Source organism: Festucalex cinctus, chromosome 14 (genome assembly GCF_051991245.1).
Source record: "Festucalex cinctus isolate MCC-2025b chromosome 14, RoL_Fcin_1.0, whole genome shotgun sequence".
Lineage (NCBI taxonomy): Eukaryota > Metazoa > Chordata > Actinopteri > Syngnathiformes > Syngnathidae > Festucalex > Festucalex cinctus.
In genome coordinates, this window is record NC_135424.1 from 21,436,907 (window position 1) to 21,458,526 (window position 21,620).

The 21,620-nt window shown below is 41.0% G+C and overlaps 2 protein-coding genes across 3 annotated transcripts in view; both read right to left on the bottom strand.

Annotated features, from left to right (window-relative positions):
* Positions 1–21,620, bottom strand: part of zmiz1a (zinc finger, MIZ-type containing 1a) — a 151,449-nt gene that overhangs the window by 82,373 nt on the left and 47,456 nt on the right. The gene's annotated exons all lie outside the window — the stretch shown is intronic.
* On the bottom strand, positions 18,013–19,900 carry LOC144001342 (uncharacterized). The gene is made up of 5 exons (XM_077495566.1): positions 19,014–19,900; positions 18,829–18,875; positions 18,738–18,788; positions 18,630–18,663; positions 18,013–18,538 (listed from the first exon to the last, which is right to left on the bottom strand). The coding sequence occupies exons 1-5, from the start codon at positions 19,138–19,140 to the stop codon at positions 18,243–18,245; spliced, it is 555 nt and encodes a 184-aa protein (XP_077351692.1). The 5' UTR covers positions 19,141–19,900; the 3' UTR covers positions 18,013–18,242.

The window sequence follows — 21,620 nt, forward strand, 5'->3', positions numbered from 1 at the left end:
TGTGTACGTGTGTGGATACGCGTGTGAGGGTAGTCTTTGTTTACTCGAGTGTTTGCTGGCTGGCGCTGGAGAATAGGCCTACGGAGCGGAGAGACAGCGGTGTGTGTCGGAGCTTATTAGGCGTCTTTCCAAGGACACGGGAGAAGGCACCAGACATTACAGAGGACGCACAGAAAGAGAGAGACCAAAAAAAGAACATGTTTGTTAATCATAGCGGGAAGATGTTAGGAGTGCAGAGGGGTGAGGAGGAATACAAAACGAGTGACTTCGGGATGAAGTCATGGCTGTCATCCGTGTCCTCACGGTGTCTCTCACAGAGGGACGGAGTAGAGTGAGGCACCAGGTCATCCATCACATTGCAGAACCACATTAAGAGGGAAAAAACAACAAAAGAAAATACATGTTGTGTTTCTGAATTAACTATGGGAAACATTAACATTTTTGTGATTTAAACTCCTGAGACCCAGAATACTCATGCAAGGACATTACATTTGATTCATGCTTCTTGGACCAAACAAAAGCTTGGGTCTTAGGAGGGTATAGACATTGGAGAATCTCAGGCAGCACATTGGACTGGTGGTTCAGTTTAGATAGAGCAGGAATAAATAGTATCAGACATATGTCATGCGGGCCAGAATTGGCCCGTCAGGGTGTCCAATCTGGCCAGCGAGGACAGAAAACGAACTGCAGTTTTTCACTACAATTAACTCTTGTTGCTAATTTTGTCCACTGAAGGGTGCACTAACGACCACTTGACATTCTAAAATTTGGCTGCTACTCAGGATTTGATGCAAACATTTTGCACTTATTGTTGCTACGACATTTCAGATTACTCTGCACGAATTAATTTTGACCTGTTGTTATTTATTTGCTTATTAGGCCTTGGACTAACTTGTCCGGCCCACTTGAAATCAAATTTAGGTGAAAGTGGTTCCTGATTCGAAATGACTTTGAACCCCGACAGAGGATCGGGGTTTGAACCTTGACCTCGTGCTTGCGTCACATGTTCTCTAGATACAATAGACAAAAGGCTCTAGTTCACCTAGCCTCACAACAAACCATTCAGCTAAAAAAAAAAAAAAAAAAAAAAAAAAAAAAGCAAAATAAAAAAATGCCTTAAATCCACTTTTGGAAAAAAAAAAAAAAAAAAAAGACCAAAAAATTACTAGTATTAACACGAGGGAATGCAGGAAATGAGTACCCCGGTTGACTAAATGGCATCCATAAACCAGGTGACACGGACTTAACCAATGACAGCAGTGTTTTGAGTTCGAAGAGTTTCCAGACTTTATTTTCTTCAGTGTTGAGCTCATCACTCAATAATCCGCTCATGAACAAATCGCACATTCAAAACTGCCATTTAGTCAACTGCCCATTTCCCAATTCTATCACTGTCTGGTACACCGTGTCTCAACTACTTTGATGAAGTCAGTCAATAATATGTGCGGAAACTCTAAATGTTTTGAAAGTCATTTTTGTTATGTTATACGTGATACTGGAGTTCTGCTTGGGTGAAGCTTTCATGTCTTCAATGATGTCACTTTATTAGACAGCTTTGCTTGTTTTGTTTTGTTTTGTTTCTTTTTGTTTGTTCATTTTTCCTTTCGGACATCAATACCCGAAAAGATAAAGGGCTGACGGGATGAAGCCGAAGCTTATTAATTCCCGTCCACATACTACACTAGGATGCAGATTATCAAGCAAATTGTTCATTAAATGTCAGCGTCCTCCCTCAACAGATGCTTCCTTAAGTTGCGTCCTTACTCTATCAAAACAGTAAATCAGTCGAGACTGTATAAGTAGTACCTCTGTGATTTGTACTGAAGCACTGCACTCCATTTTACCTCAAGTGCTTCAAGACACTATTAATTAACAATCAATTCCACACAGAATTATTAACTTGAATCAATAAATTACGCAGTGCAGTATTAGAGGGTATGTGTGCAGGGCCAAAACTCTAAAAAAGGCAACATATGCAGCGCAAATGTTTGCCTAAAACCTCTCAAACTCTGGAAGGGGCGAGCACGCTCACCCAAATAAAGTGAGAGTTCGAAGCAAAGCAAAAGCCAGTGCCCGGTGGTGACGGCTGTTTGGACCACGTCTGGCAAGAATGAACGGCCTCCCTAGCAAGTTCAACAAGTTCTGGTGAATTGACAGGCAAACAGACAGTCAGGCGGAGGGCCAAGCGCAGACGCTCGGGCCCGGCTGCTGTACTCATGCCAGCTCAAACCAAAAATGAAGAAAATGAGAACTTGTGGTGTGTAGCGAGAGAGCGAGCGAGTGGGAAAGGCTACTTTTGCTTCCATTCCACCTCCATGTGCACAATCTGAAACCATTGTCAAAGCACTTTTTTAGTTTTAACTGCATTGATTTTTTTAGTTAGAATGCAGCTTAAGTAGCGCATGACCAGGACAGAGCTTGTTCACATAGGCTTACACCCAATGGACTTGAATTGTTTACGTCGAGTTACCATCGTTATATTAAAAGGTAGTCTACATTTTCCCAGAAACCGCGAACATCCCCATGTTGGTCCATAACAGCTCTTCTGACACTTTGTCCAACAGATGTATTTAGTCAATAAAATTTCCAGATTCAGATTTGTTTTCTCCTGTTTACAGTTTGATATATCAACAAGGGCAGTAATCAAGTAAAAACAAGTAAATAATCAGCAAAAATTAGCAGATTTTTTTAGCATTAATATTGGTCAATTAAATTGGTCAGGCCCCAACATCAACCTGTTTTTATTGACTAACTACCCCCTCCCCGTCATGATAGTTTGGTTTCTGCCCTACAATTGATTGTCGGCCAGTCTAGGGCATAAACTGGCTGTCGCCATATAACGATGAGTAAAATCGTGATGTATGCCGCCATAAACGTTAAATGACATCAACTATGTTTTTTTTTTGTTTTTGTTTTTTTTTAATCAATGGGAAGTGCAACATCTAAGTGGAGCGCTGCCTGGTCAATGGATTGTGGAATCAAAAACACTAACTATGGCCAGCAGATGGCAGCATTGAATCTCTTTTCAAGGAGCTGCCAGTGTACAGAATTACAATGAAACATGACAGAATCTGATGGAATTGGATGAAATCAAACATTTTCTATGATGGCGTAAATGATCAAAGCCTTTGTCACATTAAACCTAATTTGCAGAGCGTCACAAAACTAAAATATTTTGTGTCAAAGTGACTGTTGTGGAGAAAATGTATCTTCACAAAAAGCTTGTTTTCTCATCTTTTCAATTTTTGCTCAATGTCACTCAAATGACCTCTTTTCAAATGGTTATTAGTACTAACGAACGGAATAAGGTAGAAACATAATTTTTTTTTCTAATGAAAGAATGGAATGCAATCTTTCATTTGGTAGCCACATTGTATATTTAATAAAAGTACATAATATTCTGTTTGCCTTGAAAGATGAGTTAAAATGCTCAAAATCGCCTGGCACTGTTTTTTTGTTTTTTTTTGTCTGTTTGTTTTGTTTTGTTTTGTTTTTTGATAATGTATGGCAGTAAAAGAGTTAAGATCCAACTCACTCATGACATTCATTTGACTACATTCCCTTCAGTTTCAATTGAGGTTAGAGGACAAATACTATACTGTAAAACAAAACAAAAAAGGTTTGCCCTCAATGTACCTGTTCTCAAAGTAGCTCACCAGGAATGGGACATTGTGATTTCCTAGGCCTATTTTAGAAGTGATCATTTGAAAGTAATCAACAATTGCAGAGATTAATAGAAATAAACGGTTGCTTTTTGATCTCATCTGTTTCCTACCATATTAAATCATTGCTGATAATGACTGTAAGAAATCATTAGCATCATGAGTGTCTTCATAGATAAATACAATTATGAATAATAACATATAATTAAAGGCAATCTGAGCAAATGTGTTATTTCAAAGTGTGTCGCAGTCATCAGTAGCACAGAGGTAGCGATCTACTTAGAAAGAATTACAACATAACACAAATTGTGTATGCCATAATCAGAATCAGAATCATTTACAATTAATGCAACTGTTCATTTACAATGACAGTAAATATCTGCATGTAAACAGAGGACCCCTGCTTGTGTCGCATCTTTTGCTCTGCATTGCCTTGGATCCTGATTGATCACACAGGGGACAAAGCCTTGGCGGCGGTCCGCGTTCTCGTTAGCCTCCGAAATGTCCTTGGTGACGAGCGAGGCGCCGGCAGCCCTTTGCACCCGCGCGCACCGAGGGGAAACTCGGCACCAGCGTGACTCAGCATGGAGGAATGCGCGGATGCTTATGTCTCGCTCCCTCCCCAAGTGGGCAGGTCTATTCGCACTCAGTAATTATCAAGGTTATTTTCTCCAGAAGGCCAAATCCCTGTTTATGGGCAGGAGCGTGTGTCACTGGGCCTTGGCTGTGGACAGGCCTCGGTGGCTCCAGACTGCGCCGTTCGGTCTCTGCGCGCTAAATTGTTCTTTGCAAAACCGACCAACCAAAAAGTTGGCACACGGTGAGGAGAAAAGTTAATATTCAAGCAAACCATAAAAATGTGCCCTTAAATAAACATGGCATGAACTCGATTGGGACGCGCCGTTTATTTATCGCAGACGCGAGGATAAAGAGTTCAACTTTTACTGCTTTAGTTCGACAGCGTTGTAAAAACGTTTAATAGTTTTCTACTGTTATTGGTTCAATTCAATCCCTTTACCAGAACCAGACCCTCTGGAGAATTGCAACCTGGCCTCGTTGAGCACATTTCCTTCTGGCAAGCGGCGCACGAGGAAGTGCAACTATGAAGGGTCAGTGGATAACAACGCGTGTTTAGAAAAAAAAAAATTGAAGACGACGAAGAAAAAGCTAAGCAACAAGCTAGGTATTGTAGCTGTTAATTAGTGGCAAACAGAAGGCAACTTTGTCGGGTGAACGGCACACAGAGGAGGCTTGTCCTCGTGTTACAGAGCAAACAAAAGCCCGGAGCCAACTTGACTTGAGCTCTAAAGTAAATTTGCATGTAACAAACTGTTGGCTGGGGTCAGCGGTGCAAACATTACATGAAAAAAAAAAATGGCTTGCTTCCTTCATAAAGGCTGCTTCCTCTGCGTTTCATCGCGCAGGCCGGGCTTTGTTAAGTGTGCGGAAATGCCTCCAGAGGGAATGAAAATACTGGCAAGTCCCTGCAGCTCATTTTGGAGAGAGAGAGGGAGAGAGGGAGGGAGAGAGAGAGAGAGAGAGAGAGAGAGAGAGCGAGAGAGAGAGCGAGAGAGAGAGAGACTCCTGCAGCTGCAAGCTCTCACACACACACACAGATCCGTATGCCAAGTGGCCGTGTAGGTGGAGCGCTCAGGTTACGTACAGAGATAACCGTGTTAACCCAAAGAACATAAACACGGGTGTGTGGTTGCAAGGCTGTCAGGGGAAACCAACGCTGCCAGCTCACAATCTAAAGTTGGACTAATGTTGCCATGGTTGCCACTAAATTACAGGCGGTGTTACTGTGCACACCACTACACTTGCACGTCCTTGGGAAACACACCTCTGGTTGCCGTGGTTGTGTGAGTGTGTGTGGTTGGGAGATTCCCTGAAGCAGATGTCATGGAAGCTAAAGTGAATTGGAATCGGAAGTGGATCAAATTATCCATTGTGGGTTGGACGTGTACCAGGCAATCATTTTGCTCAAGCGTTTTGTGAGACATCTTATGTCTTCATTGCGGAGGTCCCTTGCATGAATGGGCATGATACTTTTTTTTTTTTTTTTTAATTATCTACAGTCAATTGTCTAGTCTGATGCCTAAATGGGTTGCATTACAAATTGAAATGTGCACCAACCATATATCTACACGTCGGGTATGTTTTGCTTTGGCTAGTTTACTGCCTGAACAGGTTTCTGTACAAATAACAGCACAACTGCACACCAACATCTTGGGTATGTTTATCATTGACTAGTTTGCTGCCTGAAGGCGTTTCTTTATACATCTACAACTCGGGTATCTTTGGCATTGGTTAGTTTGCTCACTAAACAGGCTGCAGAAATTACAATATCTACCAACAACTTGGGTGTCCATAGCCTTGGCTAATTAGTTGATTAAATAGGTTGGTGCAAAAATTGGAAAATTGACTGACCACATAATGTATGTACAACTTGGATATCTTTGGTGTTTGGCAGTTTGCTGCCTAAATGGGTTGAGATATAATTCAGAACAGCGTATTTACAACTTCTTTGTATCTTTGGGTATCTTTGTAAGTGGCGTTAGATAGTAGACATTTTAATATTTACTCACTACATACAACTTTGATATATTTGGCATTGACTAGTTTGCTGTCTGGAGGGGTTGTTTTATAGAGCTGCAACTCTGTTATCTTTAGCATTTTTTAGTTTGCTATCTAAACAGGTTACTGCAGAAATTGTAACTCCATGGCTACTCTTCAACTTAGCATTAGGTAGCTAGCTGCCTAAATGGGTTGCTGCCAAAATCGGAAAACCCACCGACCACATAATGTAAATACAACTTGGGTATTTTAGGCATCTGACAGTTTTCTGCCTAAATGGGTTACTTGTACAATTCAAAATCGTATATTCACAAGTTGTCAGTGGTTAGTTTGGTTCCAAAACTTGATGTTGTCAAAATGTTAACGTCCATTCACGGCATAACTACAATTTTGGTATCTTTGGCAGTGGCTGATTTGCTGCCTGAACAGGTTGCAGTGCAACAACACACACCACCTTTCCAGCATTAAGAAGCGCTGATAGTAGTAACATTAGTGGAAAAACTACTGGGTCAAACTCAAACTCGTCTCTCCTATTTGTATCAGTGCTGTTTATAAGGTGGGAAATGTCTCCTTTTACAGCAAGTGCAAAGGTCTTCTGACTGATTTGGATTTTCAATGAAGGCCATTTCTTCAAAAGCCGATGAATGTCCTCAGCTCTTTGGATTCCAGAGTCGGCTCCTCATGCACGCTCTTACTCTTTTGAAACATTCCATTACCTCACACTGTGACCATCTCACTTGGCCACAAGCACATGTTTGTGATCTAGGCGACGGCACTCCAGAAACAGATGATTGCAATCAATTAGTCAATGGCAGGCAGACACTTAAGGCACACACACACAAAAAATAAAAATGCTTTAACGTGAGTGCAAAAGAGACCCAGTAACATTTGGACAGATTGTTCCAAGTACAGCTGGGCTAATCTTTTACTCATTTTATTACTCATAATAAGTGTGCTGCCCAGCTAATTAGAACATTGTAAGATGATAAAATAAATGAAATATCCAAGTCGGCATGCAAGCTTTGTGATTAGCTGCTGCGAAGCTGCGCTCCCTGGCCTCCCTGAGCCACCCACACTGACTTTGAGTTGACCCGGGAAATGTAAAACACGAAGCTTTCTTTTTCCTTAATATTTCATGTCATTTGTACCTCCTCCTACACACAACGGACAGACTCATCCGCCTACCACTGAATAGTTTAGTCGAACTAAATTCTGCTTGCCTTATAAGCCGTATAACAAGAACCATAGCGCCAATTAGGGGTGTGAATTGCCTAGTACCTGACGATTCGATTTGTATCACGATTCATAGGTCACGATTCGATTCGATACAGATTAATCCCGATACGAATTTATAAGTCCATTGTTGTGATTTTTTTTTTCAATTTAAATTTAGAAAATACTAATCAGTAAACTTGTACAGTGTAAGATTTGTATGAAAATGTATTTATTTATCTGAAACTTCAGTCTTATACAGGTTGTAATCTGTTTCATGTTTGAGCAGCATTAAAATAAAATATTAAGGCTTAATGTTCCGTTCATTTAACATTTTTCCATTCTTAAGGTGTGAACCCTAAGATGTTTTGGTAAATATTTTTCCATCAAAAATGGATATTTAAAAATCGATTCGGCCGCCTACTGAATCGATTCGAGAATTGTGCGATGTAATTTCGCGATATATTGCCGAATCGTTTTTTTTTAACACCCCTAGAGCCAATTGCTTATAATTTAGTTGCTAAGATGACCACAAACAGTGGTTGGGTGCGTGCCATGTTTACCTATTAAACACCGTCTTCGCTCCCTGCTCACCATGCATACCACCACACGCACTCTCTGTTCTAGCAGTTTGATTAACCTCTTTGTTCCAAAAGTCTGCAAACACTTTTGGTTGATTATATTTTCAATTTCCTGCTCCAAACAACTGGAACACTCTCAAAACAAAACAAAATAAAATTGACCTTATACATTCGTATTATATATATATATATATATATATATATATATATATATATATATATATATATATATATATATATATATATATATATATATATATATATATATATATATATATATATATATATAAAATGCTTTTAAGACAAGAGTAAGTAGCATAGAAGATTCTGGGTTTTTTTCCCCTATAATTTATGCATAAGATGTGATTGTTAAGGTGAAACACAATGAAGTAACTGTAACTGTACTTTTGGTCCACCCTGTAAGGTTCATCTGCTTTGGTGCTGCTGATTTGATTAGCAATGGCGCTTATATAGTCTAAGAAGTTACTGTCTGTGATTGCAAAAATAGCATCTCAGAACTAAGATACTGTAAGTAGTGACTAAGTGACTAGTGACTAAGTAAGTTTGTTCCCTCATGTGCTATTTGAGCGAAGCTTTTATTTGTCATATGTGGATGACACCCTGGCCACTAATTGGAGAGGGAAATATTTGAGGAAATATGGTGAGTAAATAGACATTAGTTCAAATAGAAGTAGTCATTCAATAAAATAGACACTCAACAAACAGTAAGAGTTTGACAAAGACGCAATTTAAGTTTACATCACATTTGATCTCAAATAAGCTCTTTCAACACAGCAAAGGTGACCAAACATAGCGGATTGGGATGATGAAAGCAACAGTGCAGAGCAGCGTTCAAGACAGCTGCTCGAGTTTCTCTCCCTGTCACTGTCACTGTCACTGTCACTCACGCCGTCATACACAAACACACGGGCACGCACGCACGCAAACACACACTGCCGCTCTTGGTTTTAGCCAGTGACAGCAGGCACCCAGCGATGACATGAGGAGTGTCTCTGGCAGGCGGCACTAAACAGAAATATCTGCTCTGACAGTCGCTCGTCCACATCCACCACGCGCACGCAGCTGTCACTGAACTTGCCACTCCTCTTCCCAACCTTCGTTTTTAGTCTGTCCTTTTATGCGCTACACAGTAAGGACAAAGGTGGATTTGGGCCTGGAGCTTGTGCCACTGAGTAAATTATTCATCTTTTCTAGATATTATCGAGATAACTTTGGGGTAATAGTTTGGGAATGGTACGTTTAATGGGGAAGAGCCTGACCTCAACCCCATCAAACTACGTAAAATCCAGTTGAGTCTTTCCAGTAAATCTGATACTACAAATTATGTAGTAGTCGCTAACTACCAAAACTAGACAGTTAGCACTAAAGACAGTTATGGCTACAAAACTGTATGTATGGAGCCACATTTCCCAATGCTTTGGTCCAATACTAATAGTGTACAATATCTCAGGGCTAGCTAATAGCATGTATGTTTCTTGTTAGCATTTTTAGCTATACAGTATATGCCATGTTCCTCCAGGGTTATAATAGCTTTGGATTTTTCAATATAGCTAGTTCATCTTCTGTAGGAATGGAAAATAAGCTTTTGTTAGTTTTTTAGGATGATGACGATGATGATTATTGTTAATGTTTCATGTCGTGTTCTGTAAAGTGCTTTGTTACAGCACTATATAAATAACGATTAGTTGAGTTGTGTGGAGATTTGACTCTTGTTTTTCAGTTCTAATTAGTGCCGTCAAAGTTTGTGTTAGCTAATTAATTAATCACCAAAAATATTGCTAGTTTCTTATATTGTTAGTTTTCTATTCTAGTTTTAATTATTTTTTTGAGCAAAAAGGTTAGTTTTTACTAGTTTTACTTTTTCATTTTAGTTTAGTTTGATTAGTTTTAGTATTAGTTTTAGTTTTTATTTAATATATGGAGTATTTGTCAAATGTAAGATAAAAAAAGTTTACGAAGTATTGTGTCGTAAAATAAAATAAACAATCCGAAAACACTTCCTTCCTTTGTAAGTACGGAAGGACAGCAATACTGAATGAATAAATAATAATAAATACATTTAAAATGAACCCCGAAAGATTAAAACCAAGGACATTTTTGAGATAATTATAGTTGGTTTTAGTTGATTTTATAGACGAAAGATTTATTTATTTATCTATTTATTTATTTATTCATTAGTTTGTTTACGGCATTTTAACAAACATAGTTTTTCAATTTTAATTTGAGTTATTTTGTATGGAAGCATGGACATGCCAATGTGGACGAAAAAAAAAAAAAGATTGGTAGTATGTACAAAGGTATTTAAGAATTTCGCTAACATTATACCAAAATGTTTGAAAATTAAGTAAAAAACATATATTTGTATTTCTTTTTATTATTATGTCTGCAGTGCATGATTTAGGCTTGGCATTTATATGCTATTTTGGAGCATTTAGTCTACAAGTACGTTTGAATGTATTTGCAAGTACGTTTGAACTGTTTCTGTTTCACATGCAAGTATGCATGTGTAACGTACTCACCAATCCAAAATATTGACTCAACACTGGAAGTTCGATACTTCCGTAATTGTGTTAGTTTTTGTTAACATAACCTTGGTATGGAGGCTTTTTATTTGAAGATACAAGGCCAGATAAGGGACAGGTAAGGACAACAATTTATATTATATATTTATAATATATTTGATGGGAGATAGCAAGAAAATGCTGCATTCAGCGTTAAGGCACAGCAACAGGTGACCTATGCCTGACCAGGTACTAGAAATAGTAGCTTTTGCAAGTAACAATATAATCGAGAGTAGAGCAGAGTCAAGCACGGTTGTTAGAGTGTAGTGGATTATATAGAATGGAGCCAAATCTACATTGACGCGATTGTGCTTGTGTGTGTTTGGCCGCCGGCCAGCGAGTAGTGTGTATGCCGAAGTATGAATCACGACAAATTGGGACGCAGGCCAACTGTTGAGCATGCAGCCACCCCCCCCCACTTGACCAGCGTTGGCCTTACGCAGGCTTAGTTCCTCGGCGCTTTCATTTGGCCGCTCTTTTGTTGCCACTTTCTTTCTTCTCACGTGAGAATCTGCTCTCTCGCTCGCTCTCTCCGTCTGCTTAGCGCTCTCTCCATCTCGCCAGCCACAGCCGTTCTCAATTAGGAGGGTCAGGGAGAATAACTGGGGCTCTGGTATCTGAAGCTTGGAAGATCCGCGGCGGAAAGGAAACCGCTGCCGCGAGGCGCCGGGCCGCAAAGTTGTGTGTGTGCGAGTGTGTGGGAGCGCGAGTTTGCAGTGGAGAGCGAGCGCGCGCTGCATAAATCTGCTCTGCGTCAACAGGTTGTCAGTGAACTCTGACCTCGATATTTAAAGAGACTTGAACACGGCAAAACTGCTAACATTGTGACTGGCGCGTTTTGCCACCGGAATGCAAGGGTTCATTGAGTCTCTGGTTAAAAGATAGCGAGCCTACACAAAGTACTCGATACTAGAGGTGCACCAATCACAATTTTCCAGTCGATCACCGATAACGGATCTTTTAAAAAGTCTGACCTGCCGATCCCGATTCTGCCGATGCGATTTTTTTCCATTAGAGTATACACAATGTTTTCAGCGTATCTAACAACCGTGCTTTTCCAATTTTATTTTATTGGAAAAGATTGAACAATATTGGCAAAATAATACAAATGGGTTGTATTAACTGCACATGAATTTGTTGTCTTAAATAAAAATTAAATCCTATTAGTCATCTCAGCAGAAGAGGACAGTGGCTGACTTTTTCAGACCTCCGAAGAGGAAGATGAGACTGGTGGAAAAGATCGGTTGATTTTTAAGCGATCGGCCGATCACCGATCTCCTGTATTTGAGGAAATCGGGGCCGATAAATCGGCCGATCGATCAGTGCACCCCTACTCAATACCTAAAAATAATGTCGGTATTGGCCCCAATAACCATAACGTCGATTAGCACTTGCCCATCCCTATTACAATTTAGACTAGAGACAGTCCAATATCTTTTTTTCAGGGCCGATACCGATTATTAATAGTCAAGGAGACCGATAACAGATATTTGGAGCCAATATTCATTTTCCGTAAAAAAGGGGCAACAATACTGGTGTAGAAATTTGTTAAAAATACAAATGCCAATCTTTACTTTGTTGTAATGTTTTTAAAACATGTTTATTAAACAAGTTTTCACACAAGGTCGATTACTTTTTTTTTTTCATATTAATTAGACAATAGATTTTATTTTAAATCTTCAGGGAGCTCTCAAGGTTATCAGTACATCTTAAAAAGTTACATGGAAACTTAAACAAGTAAATACTATAGCTCTCTATAGTTTTTAAATATTTTTTCCCCAAAATTTAAAAATACTTAAAATCTTAATCGTTAACATTTCTTCGTTTACATTTTGAACAAAAACAAAAGGTTCAGAAGGTTCCCAGGGTCAGCAGCATCTCTTATAAAGTTAACTCAAAATTTAAATAAATAGTTCCTTAAGATTAGAATGGTTTTAGATTTACCTTTAATCAGCCGTCAGATTTAAAAAAAAAAAAAAAAAAAAAAAAAAGGCCGGTGCCGATATTTGTCAAAATACCCAATTGGTCAGGCCGATTATCGGTCTATCCCTAATTTGGACCATTGATTTACAATCTGTGAAATGCCTTTGCTTGTGCCTCCAGTGAGACATCACAGGCAACGATAGCCGGCTTCAATTGCCACACACTCGTCAGAAAAAACAGCTCATCGAAAACAATTTGGTACTCTCGGGAGTGGCGGGCAGGCGTCTCAGCGAGGCTCACATCTGTTTGTGGTGTAGCGCGGAGGGTCCTGAATAGCGAGCTCTCCTAATTCACTGCCAGAAAGAGCAATCAAGCTCGGCTTCCGTCGGGCCATTGTGATGGCGGCGCTGGCTGCGCACGTGCTTGATAATCTATGCAAATAGGCCACAGATGGACAAGGATGCATCTAATAGAAGAGCATATGGGCTGCGCTTTTAGAAACAATAATTCCTACGTCTCTCCGCATGCTCTCGTGTCTGTCGCCGTGAAAAGCGACTACGCTTGTGGAATTATTCAAACGAGGCCGCCGCGTTTTCTTTGTTTACCGCCTTGAATGGTGCAACCGTTGCACCAGTCAAGGCGTTGCAATGGAAACGGAGCAATCACAAACGCTGTTTCTTGCCCGACTGCTACAACTACACACGACCGCCTCTAATTCTCTCAGTCCCGCTCTGTGAATCTCCAGTATTGGAGGAACGTCACGGGCATTATGAGAAGCCATTAATGAGTGTGCGGCGTGGCGTGTTGTGATGCACGGCCGCGTATTGCAGCCATTCATCAGGGCCGCCAGACACTTGACAGGCGGGCGGCCAACAGGTTGTGTAATCGTATAACACAACCATGTCAGGCCTGCCGCCACTCTGTGTCCCATTCAGGCCTCTAATGTTGTTTTCCTGCGAGTAATTGATGACGCCAGACAAGAGTGGCGGTGATGGATGACATCACAGGGCCGCCGCAGCCTCGCAATAATGCCGGTGTGAGATTCTGATTACAGTGGTTGAACGCCATTCGGTTCATTGCAGATTTCTTCTCATTTGCAAATAATTTTTCCCATAGGAAATAATAGACGTAGAAATAATCTGCTTCAGGGTCAAAATGTGACTGTCATAGTATCTGGATTAACTGTACTGTATGTTTAAGACTAAGATTTCAAGGCATATTGCAAATCTTGTTTTTTCCTCATTATCATAAAGGGGTCATATAGAAAGTGGATGTTTTATGGCTTATGAAGAAATAGTGACATCAGAAATCAATTTAGTTGACCATTTGCCAAGCGGTTAGGTCAATTAAACAGCTGTTCCATGCTTCTTGCAAGTGTTCTCATTTTGTATTTGTGTGGTTGACGACTATGGTGCTAGCAGTGGCATATCTGAATGTAGTTTACAACATGAATTTTGGCTCAGAACCCAGATGAAAATGAAAAAAAAAATGACCTCTGCCACCATTTAGATATGGTGGTAACAACTGTCATTGGTCTTTTGAGTGCTTGTCCACTCATCATGTACGAAATCAAGGATGCTGTCGCTCAAACACTTGCCAAAGAGATGACAAAATACAAACTACAAGATTTCGAATTTTTAACTCTTTGACCACCAAAATCATTTAATAACGTTTAGTAAAATCACGATGTATGCCGCCATAAACGTTAAATTACATCATCTAGGTTTTTTTTTTGTTTTGTTTGTTTTTTTAAATAAATGGGCAGTGCAACGTCTAACCCCGGGTTTTCACCGGTTGCGGTTGCGGTGCGGTTGCGGTGCGGTGCGGTGCGTCTTGACTGCGTGCTCCGGACGGGTCAATTTTTTTGTCAATCCACACCGGCTCCGCACAGCTGCGGTCCGGCAGCTCCGTCGCCGCCCACTTCCCAACGTGTCTCGCGGGACCGCGCGCGCGCGATCATGTGGCATTTCACAACGAGAGGTGGACTTCTTTTGATTTAACCTTTTCTTCTTCTTCTGTTATGAGATTCCATTCAGCATCCTTTTTTTGGTTGTCCTTGTAAAGTATATTAATAACGAGAGTCGGGTCAGTGCGGGTCCACTCTTTATTTCTGTCTTCCGCGTCCGGCTGCCGCTCAGTACGGCAAGCGAGACGGGCACAACAAGCAATCGCGAACATCAAACTCACAATACATTACAGTCCTTATAAAAAGGATGTGCCGTGTCATATATTATTTTGTGGTTTTCCACCTCCAATATAAACCTCTCCTCGTCCATGTTCGCTGGTGTCTAAACCGTGAATGAGCACATGGCCCGGCGACGCCCACGTCACGTTTTGCTGAAAAACTTGAGAAATAGGAGCTGGCGAGTGTTTTATTCTGAAAAGTAAACGGAAATTTATTTTGAAACTGCCTCGGTCTTCCTGTCCCGCTCAATGTGTTTTGTGCTAGCTTGCCATTTGCCGGAGGCCTACCGCTGCGGCGTCCGGCTAAAATAGAAAATAGGTCTATCCTTGCGGAAGGCTTGCGGCACGCCGCAGGCCTTCCGCAGTCGACACGCAACGCACCCGCAAGCGGTGTAAACTGCACCATTCGAATGAATGGAATCTAATTGCTTGCGTCGCTGGACCGCACCGCAACCGCACCGCAACCGCACCGCAACCGCAACCGGTGAAAACCCGGGGTAAGTGGTCAATGGGTTGTGGAATCAAAAACAGCCACTAACTATGGCCAGTAGATGGCAGCATTGTGTCTCTTTTCAATGTGCTGCCAGTGTATGGAATTACAATGAAACATAAAAATTGAAAATTTTTCAAGGATGACGTGAATGATCAAAGACCCTTTGTCACATTAAACCTAATTCACAGCGCGTCACTAAACAAAAAATATTCGTGTCAAAGTCACTTTTGTGGAGAAAATGTTTCTTGTCACAAAAAGCTTGTTCTCTCATTCATTTTCAATTTTCGCTCAATGTCACTCAAAGGACCTATTTTCAAATGGTGATGCCTAAAAAACGGAATAAGATAGAAACGTACTTTTTTCTAATGGAAGAATGGAATGAGATATTTCAATTGGTACTCACATTGTAAATGTAGCAAAAGCACACAATATTCTGTTTGCCTTGAAAGGTGAGTTAAAATGCTTGAAATCGGCCAGCAGGTGGCAGCAGAGTATAAGAGATCAGCCAGGGCCATGTTGCAACAAGCTGTTTTTTGGATAACGTGTGGCAGTAAGTAACATAAGTTTCAATCCAGCTGAATACGACATGGACACAATACGATGTCTTAAACGATAACTATCATTTATCTTAGTTTAATTTAAAATAAAATGTTCTCTCAAGATACTTTTGTGTGTTTTTGCCTCTCACAGATGTTTATTTGCAACATTCTGCTCTTGTGGCTGCTTTTGTCCCCTTTCATTTGAGTGCCTCATGGAAGGATCTCATCATAAATAAATCCAAAAGTGCATCCAAAAGTGTGCTGAGTGGAACGAGACAAATCCACAACAACACCCTCTTGACTTGAAGGCGACACACACAAAAAAAGTGCTAGCGAGCACTGAAAATACCTCCCGACGCTGAGGAATGTTCCAACTCCTGTGCAGCATGAGCGGGGGTAAAAGGTGTCCCCGAGGCAAGAGTTAGACATTGTTCTCCACGGCAAATATCCTCACACAACCTGCTTCACTCTGTCTGTCTCTTAAGCTGGAGAAGAGAATACAATGTTCCCTCTCATCCTCCCACTCGCACCGTTTTCTACCTCTGTGAGGCGGCCAGCTTGTGTTTGTGAGAAACGCGCTGCGAGACGACGATAACCACAATGACTATCACAGCGAGGATAAAAATACACCTCCTAGCATCCAAGTCATCTTAGCTGTAGAGCCCTGAGGCTGATTTCCTTGAATTTTGCCTAATTCTATCATTGATACAGATATGCGGACGGCCATTCGCTTACCTGGGGAAAATAAAGCATGAGGAGAAAGTGATGCAAGCAGATGCAGGCTGCGCCGACTCTCCAAAGGATTTAATATCCTTTTCTTTCATGGTAAACAAAGAAAGCACTGGAAAAGCCCAAGACACTTAAAATGACGAAACTACAATCTTAGATATACTCGCTACGTCCTAAAAAAAATAACACTTTTTTTATATATATATTTTATTGAAAAGTGGATAATATTAGCTAAATTTGCCAAACCAAAGAGAAAACTATTGTAAACAGGCCTACCATATTTAATCCCTAATCCCGAAAAATCCCCAAGTGAATAACAGGAGGTTTCATTGAATGCGCGAATACTCCTTCGTCTAGCATCTTTCTTATGACTGCACATCCCTACATATTGATAAATAGTTCAGCTTTATGCCTTAATGTATCCCATCAGGTCATTGCAGGGCTTTCCAAGCAGCAACAATTGGTGCAAGCCACCAGCTAGCTAACCTAGTTTAGCACTCTTAGTAATAACAATAAAGTCTCATCAAGATATTTGGACAACTGTACGGTTCTAACTTTATAGTACACTAACGGCTCCATATTTTGTATTGATGGCATAAAATGATGAAACCAGGCTTACAAAAATAAAAAGCAAGAGAATACTTGGGGATGGATAGATAGATAGATAGATAGATAGATAGATAGATAGATAGATAGATAGATAGATAGATAGATAGATAGATAGATAGACAGCTCAGTCTAGCTACCAGCGCTAGATAGATAGCTCAGTCTAGCTAGCTCTATCATCTCGAAGCAATGTAAATGAAGCCAAACATGACGTCACTGATTATAAATTGAACTCCGCCCATGCAGCTAGCTTTCCATCTATCTATCTATCTATCTATCTATCATAAGAATAACTGCCAAGCGGAGTTGTGTCATAGCATGGACGTCATGTTTGGCTTCTTTTCAAATGCTTCGAGATGTGATTAATCAACAATCATTTCCACACAAATTATGACCTAATTGATTATTATGACTACTCCACAGTAAGAATCATGTAATCCTTGCCACAATGTCACAATGACATCATCCTACCTGTTCTTAAGTGACTGACAAATGCTGCAGAAAGTCACCTTTTGGACCTTTCTACAGCATCTGGTACTCAACAGCACCTTGACAAGGTTGTGTCCTTGTTTTCCGAGAGCCCCGCATGTTAAATCGCCGCCTGTGTTAAAACGTCCAAGTTGATTTATTTCCGAAACTCGGTGCATTCTACCGTAGCGCAACGCACAAACACGTCGGTCTCCTCGGCGGCCTTACAACGGCCACAGTGTTCAAGTGTCAACAGTGGGTGCTAACATTAACTCTTTGACTGCCAGCCATTTTCGGAAAAGGTAACCCCTATACTGCCAGCTGATTTACAGAATTTTACCGATCTTTCAAGCTCCACAGAAAATGTTGTGTTAGGACTATGGAAATGCGGATACTACCAAATGAAAGATTGAAGTCTCATCTTTCATCTAAAAAAAAAGTTTGTTTCTACCTTATTCGGATCTTCAGTAATCAACAATAGAAAACAGCTTCGTTTCACCCAAATCCTCTATTTTCTTCCAAAATACGGAGAAATCAAGCTTTTTGTGAAACGATGTTATTTCATGCACTCTAGTGAATTTGGCACTCTTTTTTTTTTGCATGAGTGATTCTACAAACACCTAAACTTCTATAAAACACTACCCCAACAATAAAAAATGTTTTTTGATTGCAAAATAACAGTTTATTTACATGCAACAGTAGCAATCCGAACAAACAATTTGGAAAACTCTTTGCAAACTATTTACACGTGCGCAACAGTTTTTGTCAGTCTGCTTCTGCATGGACTGATTTGCGTAGAGGTTGGTATGATGAACGATGTGCTGGAGAAGTTCATCCGTGATGAAGAGCTCCAGGATGTCAGCTGGCAGGTGGGAATTCAGCTCTGCTGCAGCATCCCTTGGTCCTGGTTTTGCAGCAAAGGGGAAGATGGTTGGCTGCCAGCCGAATTCATCAACTTCAAGCCAGCCAGAATCTTTGGGATCTGCAAATATACATTTCAATATCATATATTATTTTAGAGCACTGTGATGCAATGTGTGTGTGTGTGTGTGTGTGTGTGTGTGCATGTTTACCTTTTTTTCTTCGATGTATTGGTTGATGCACATTCTGTAAATTATAGAAGAAGTTTACCATCAAATATTTTATTAGAGCTGTGGAGAATCTTTTTTTTTTCTTTTTACCTTTGTTCTGCTCACTGTGAGAAGGGTCACTTTGGGCCCTATGAGGGGGAGCTTGTTGCGGTGTATTGAAAACGTTTTTGTTTTTTTTTACCTTTCTTTGTCGTAGAACCAGCGGTCGGACGTTGCTGTGAGCACGATCTATAAAACATACATTCACGTTTGTATAGGTAATAGATGTTTTAGTGTATATCAGCACATTTACACACGCTGCTAGCAGATCGCCGAAAAGTTAGTAAAGTAATCTTACTAGCAATCTCTTAGCATGTTAGCGCTTACCTTCACGTTCTTTGGAAGACTGTCCAAGACTGTCTTGCATCGGAGCCATAGTACTCGTCATCGTCCGATGAAACGTCATCTGTGCAGACGTGCTCAGTTGTGCACCACTTTTCTCCGGTGTTAGCATCGCTAGCCGGTGCGGCCTTAGGACGTTATTAGCATCGCTAGCCGGTGGGGCCTTCGGACGTGGTCGAAACGGCCGCGTCACCGCTTCAACTATGACTTAACTCCGTCATCACTGTGCTCTTGAGCACTGGTCGATGCTTTTGAGCTTTGAAAATAAGGATCAAGCGTGAGCTGATTGCCATCTGTAGCCTTTTTGACTCCCTTAGCCAAGTTAGCCATTCTCTCCCCCTCAACACTCTAGCTCCGCCTCTCTTCTTCTACTGTTGTCTCCTACCCGATCTTGTCCAAAAGACTCATCACAGCCATCTAGTGGCCAGGAATACTCATTATAGTAACCCGATCGGCTTGATACTTGGAGCGCAGCTGCCCAAGGCTTTCCTCCACCCGTTTCCATAAAAAAACATAGTAGACGTCAATTAACGTCTATGGCGGCCAATTCTAGGTTTATACTGAACGTCATTAAACGTTTATGGCAGTCAAAGAGTTAAAAACACATCCAATTAAAGCTACAGGGGAGGAGGCACTGTGCAAACGGCAACAGTCTGTAACATGTTTGCAGCCATGATGGGCCCTTTCTAAACACATTAATCCTGCCGTGCTCCACATTACTCATCCCGGGCTGGCTGTCTGGACGGATTCCGCTTCATTTGCACACTTGCTTGTGTTATGACGAGGAAGAGGGGACGAAAAATTTCGTGAATATAGAGCGACAGCAGCGAAAAAAGTTGTCTCCCCGCACTTTCATGAGCATGTCACATTCTGTGGGTTGAGTCTCTCTCTTCGTTGCACCGGGCTTACAACTCACATTGTGTGTGTGTTAAACCAGTCGCTTTCTATGCTCTGACGTCCGTGTGCTAATCGCTTTGCCTGATCCCTGCTAGTTGCGCATGTGTGGAGGTACTATGTGTGCGTCTGGCTGTATGTGCAACGGCATGAACGCCAGTGTGCGCGCGAATGTGCGTGAGGCAGATGTTTCCCGTGTGGTGGTACTGCTCACACACACACACGCACACGCACCCCCACACGCACACAGGAAGATTAACCGGCTCGTTTACTTATTTGCTGCCTGAATCCCCCCTACCCCTCATGCCTCAATTCCTCATCCTTAATCCATAGTAGCAAACTAGTCTGCAGGTGATGAAAAAGCAGTCTGGCACCATGCGACAGATAACTTTCAAAAAGCTCCGGTCGAGGCCGGTTAACACAATCGAGGACCAAAAAAAAAAAAAAAAGTCCACGAAATGTTCGAGCATTAGCATGCTAACAGTGTTGAGGTGTCAGAAAATTACTATATGATTGTTCCTTCCTGATTATTTATGATAGTGGCAACCTGGAACAAAAGAAATTAAGACAATGACTAGAAATAATCTAACATGACATGTACACAAAATGTACGTGTCACAAATGAAGTGATTGCTCATCTCGTTCGCTACTAGAGGTGTGCAAAATTTCCGATTCTTAGATTATTCACGATTCGGCCGTGGAACAATCGAGAACGATTCACAAAAGTCCAAATTCCGATTATATAAATATGCCAAGGGAACCGAAACTAAAAGTGGACCGGAGCGGAAAGTACGCGGAACTGAAACGCAGTAGCGCGCGCGGTCTTCGGGACGCTTAATGGGACGGACCGAGAGTACACATCCACAACTCACGCCTCGACATTCAAAACAACAACAAGCATGGCTGAGCTGACCAACCCACCTCTTCGTCAGATCAGACCTGCTCCGAAAAGGCAAACAACTTCAGGCGGAAGTATCAGCTAGCTGGCTGCAGTGCGTCGGTTAGCGTTCTACAGGGCGCCGCGCAGTGATACGAACGAACGAACAGAAAAGTAGTGGCTGGCGGTAATGGCGTCTGACTTTATTCAGAAAAGAGTATTGTGGTGGAAATGTATCACGCTTTTGAAAACAAATAGTTTTTAGAAGAAAAAGGCTTTATTTCCGAGACCCCAGCCAGCTTGCTGGACTATTTTCCTCTCGTCCAACGTCGAACCAGAACTGGTGTCACCGAACGCTGTCAGAAAGAAGTCAGTGCTGATCGCACACACGGGAGGTGATGATCAAATTGAGATTCATGTTAAAAAAGCCGAACGATCCCTTTAATGTTTACACGTTCATGTTTACACAAGTTAAAAAGCAGAAAAGCACTTGAGGTTTTTTTTTTTGTACCTCTGAGAAACTTTAATGTTTACATGTTCATCTTTACACAACTTAAAAAGCAGGAAAGCACTTTTTTTTTTTTTAGGCATTTGTATTGAAGTAGTAGTTCACATTGTCTTTCATTTATATCTCAGTGCACTTTTGAGTGGATAAAAATAATATATTTTTGCTCAATGCTATGTTTTATTCTGTTGAAGACTGAATATACTTAAAAGCTGTTGTTACAGAATGAGGACTTGAGTATTTTATTTACTGTTTTGAACTGTTAACTTGATACTGAAATAGTAGTTTATTTAGGCCTGAGAGGACTTTTGTACTA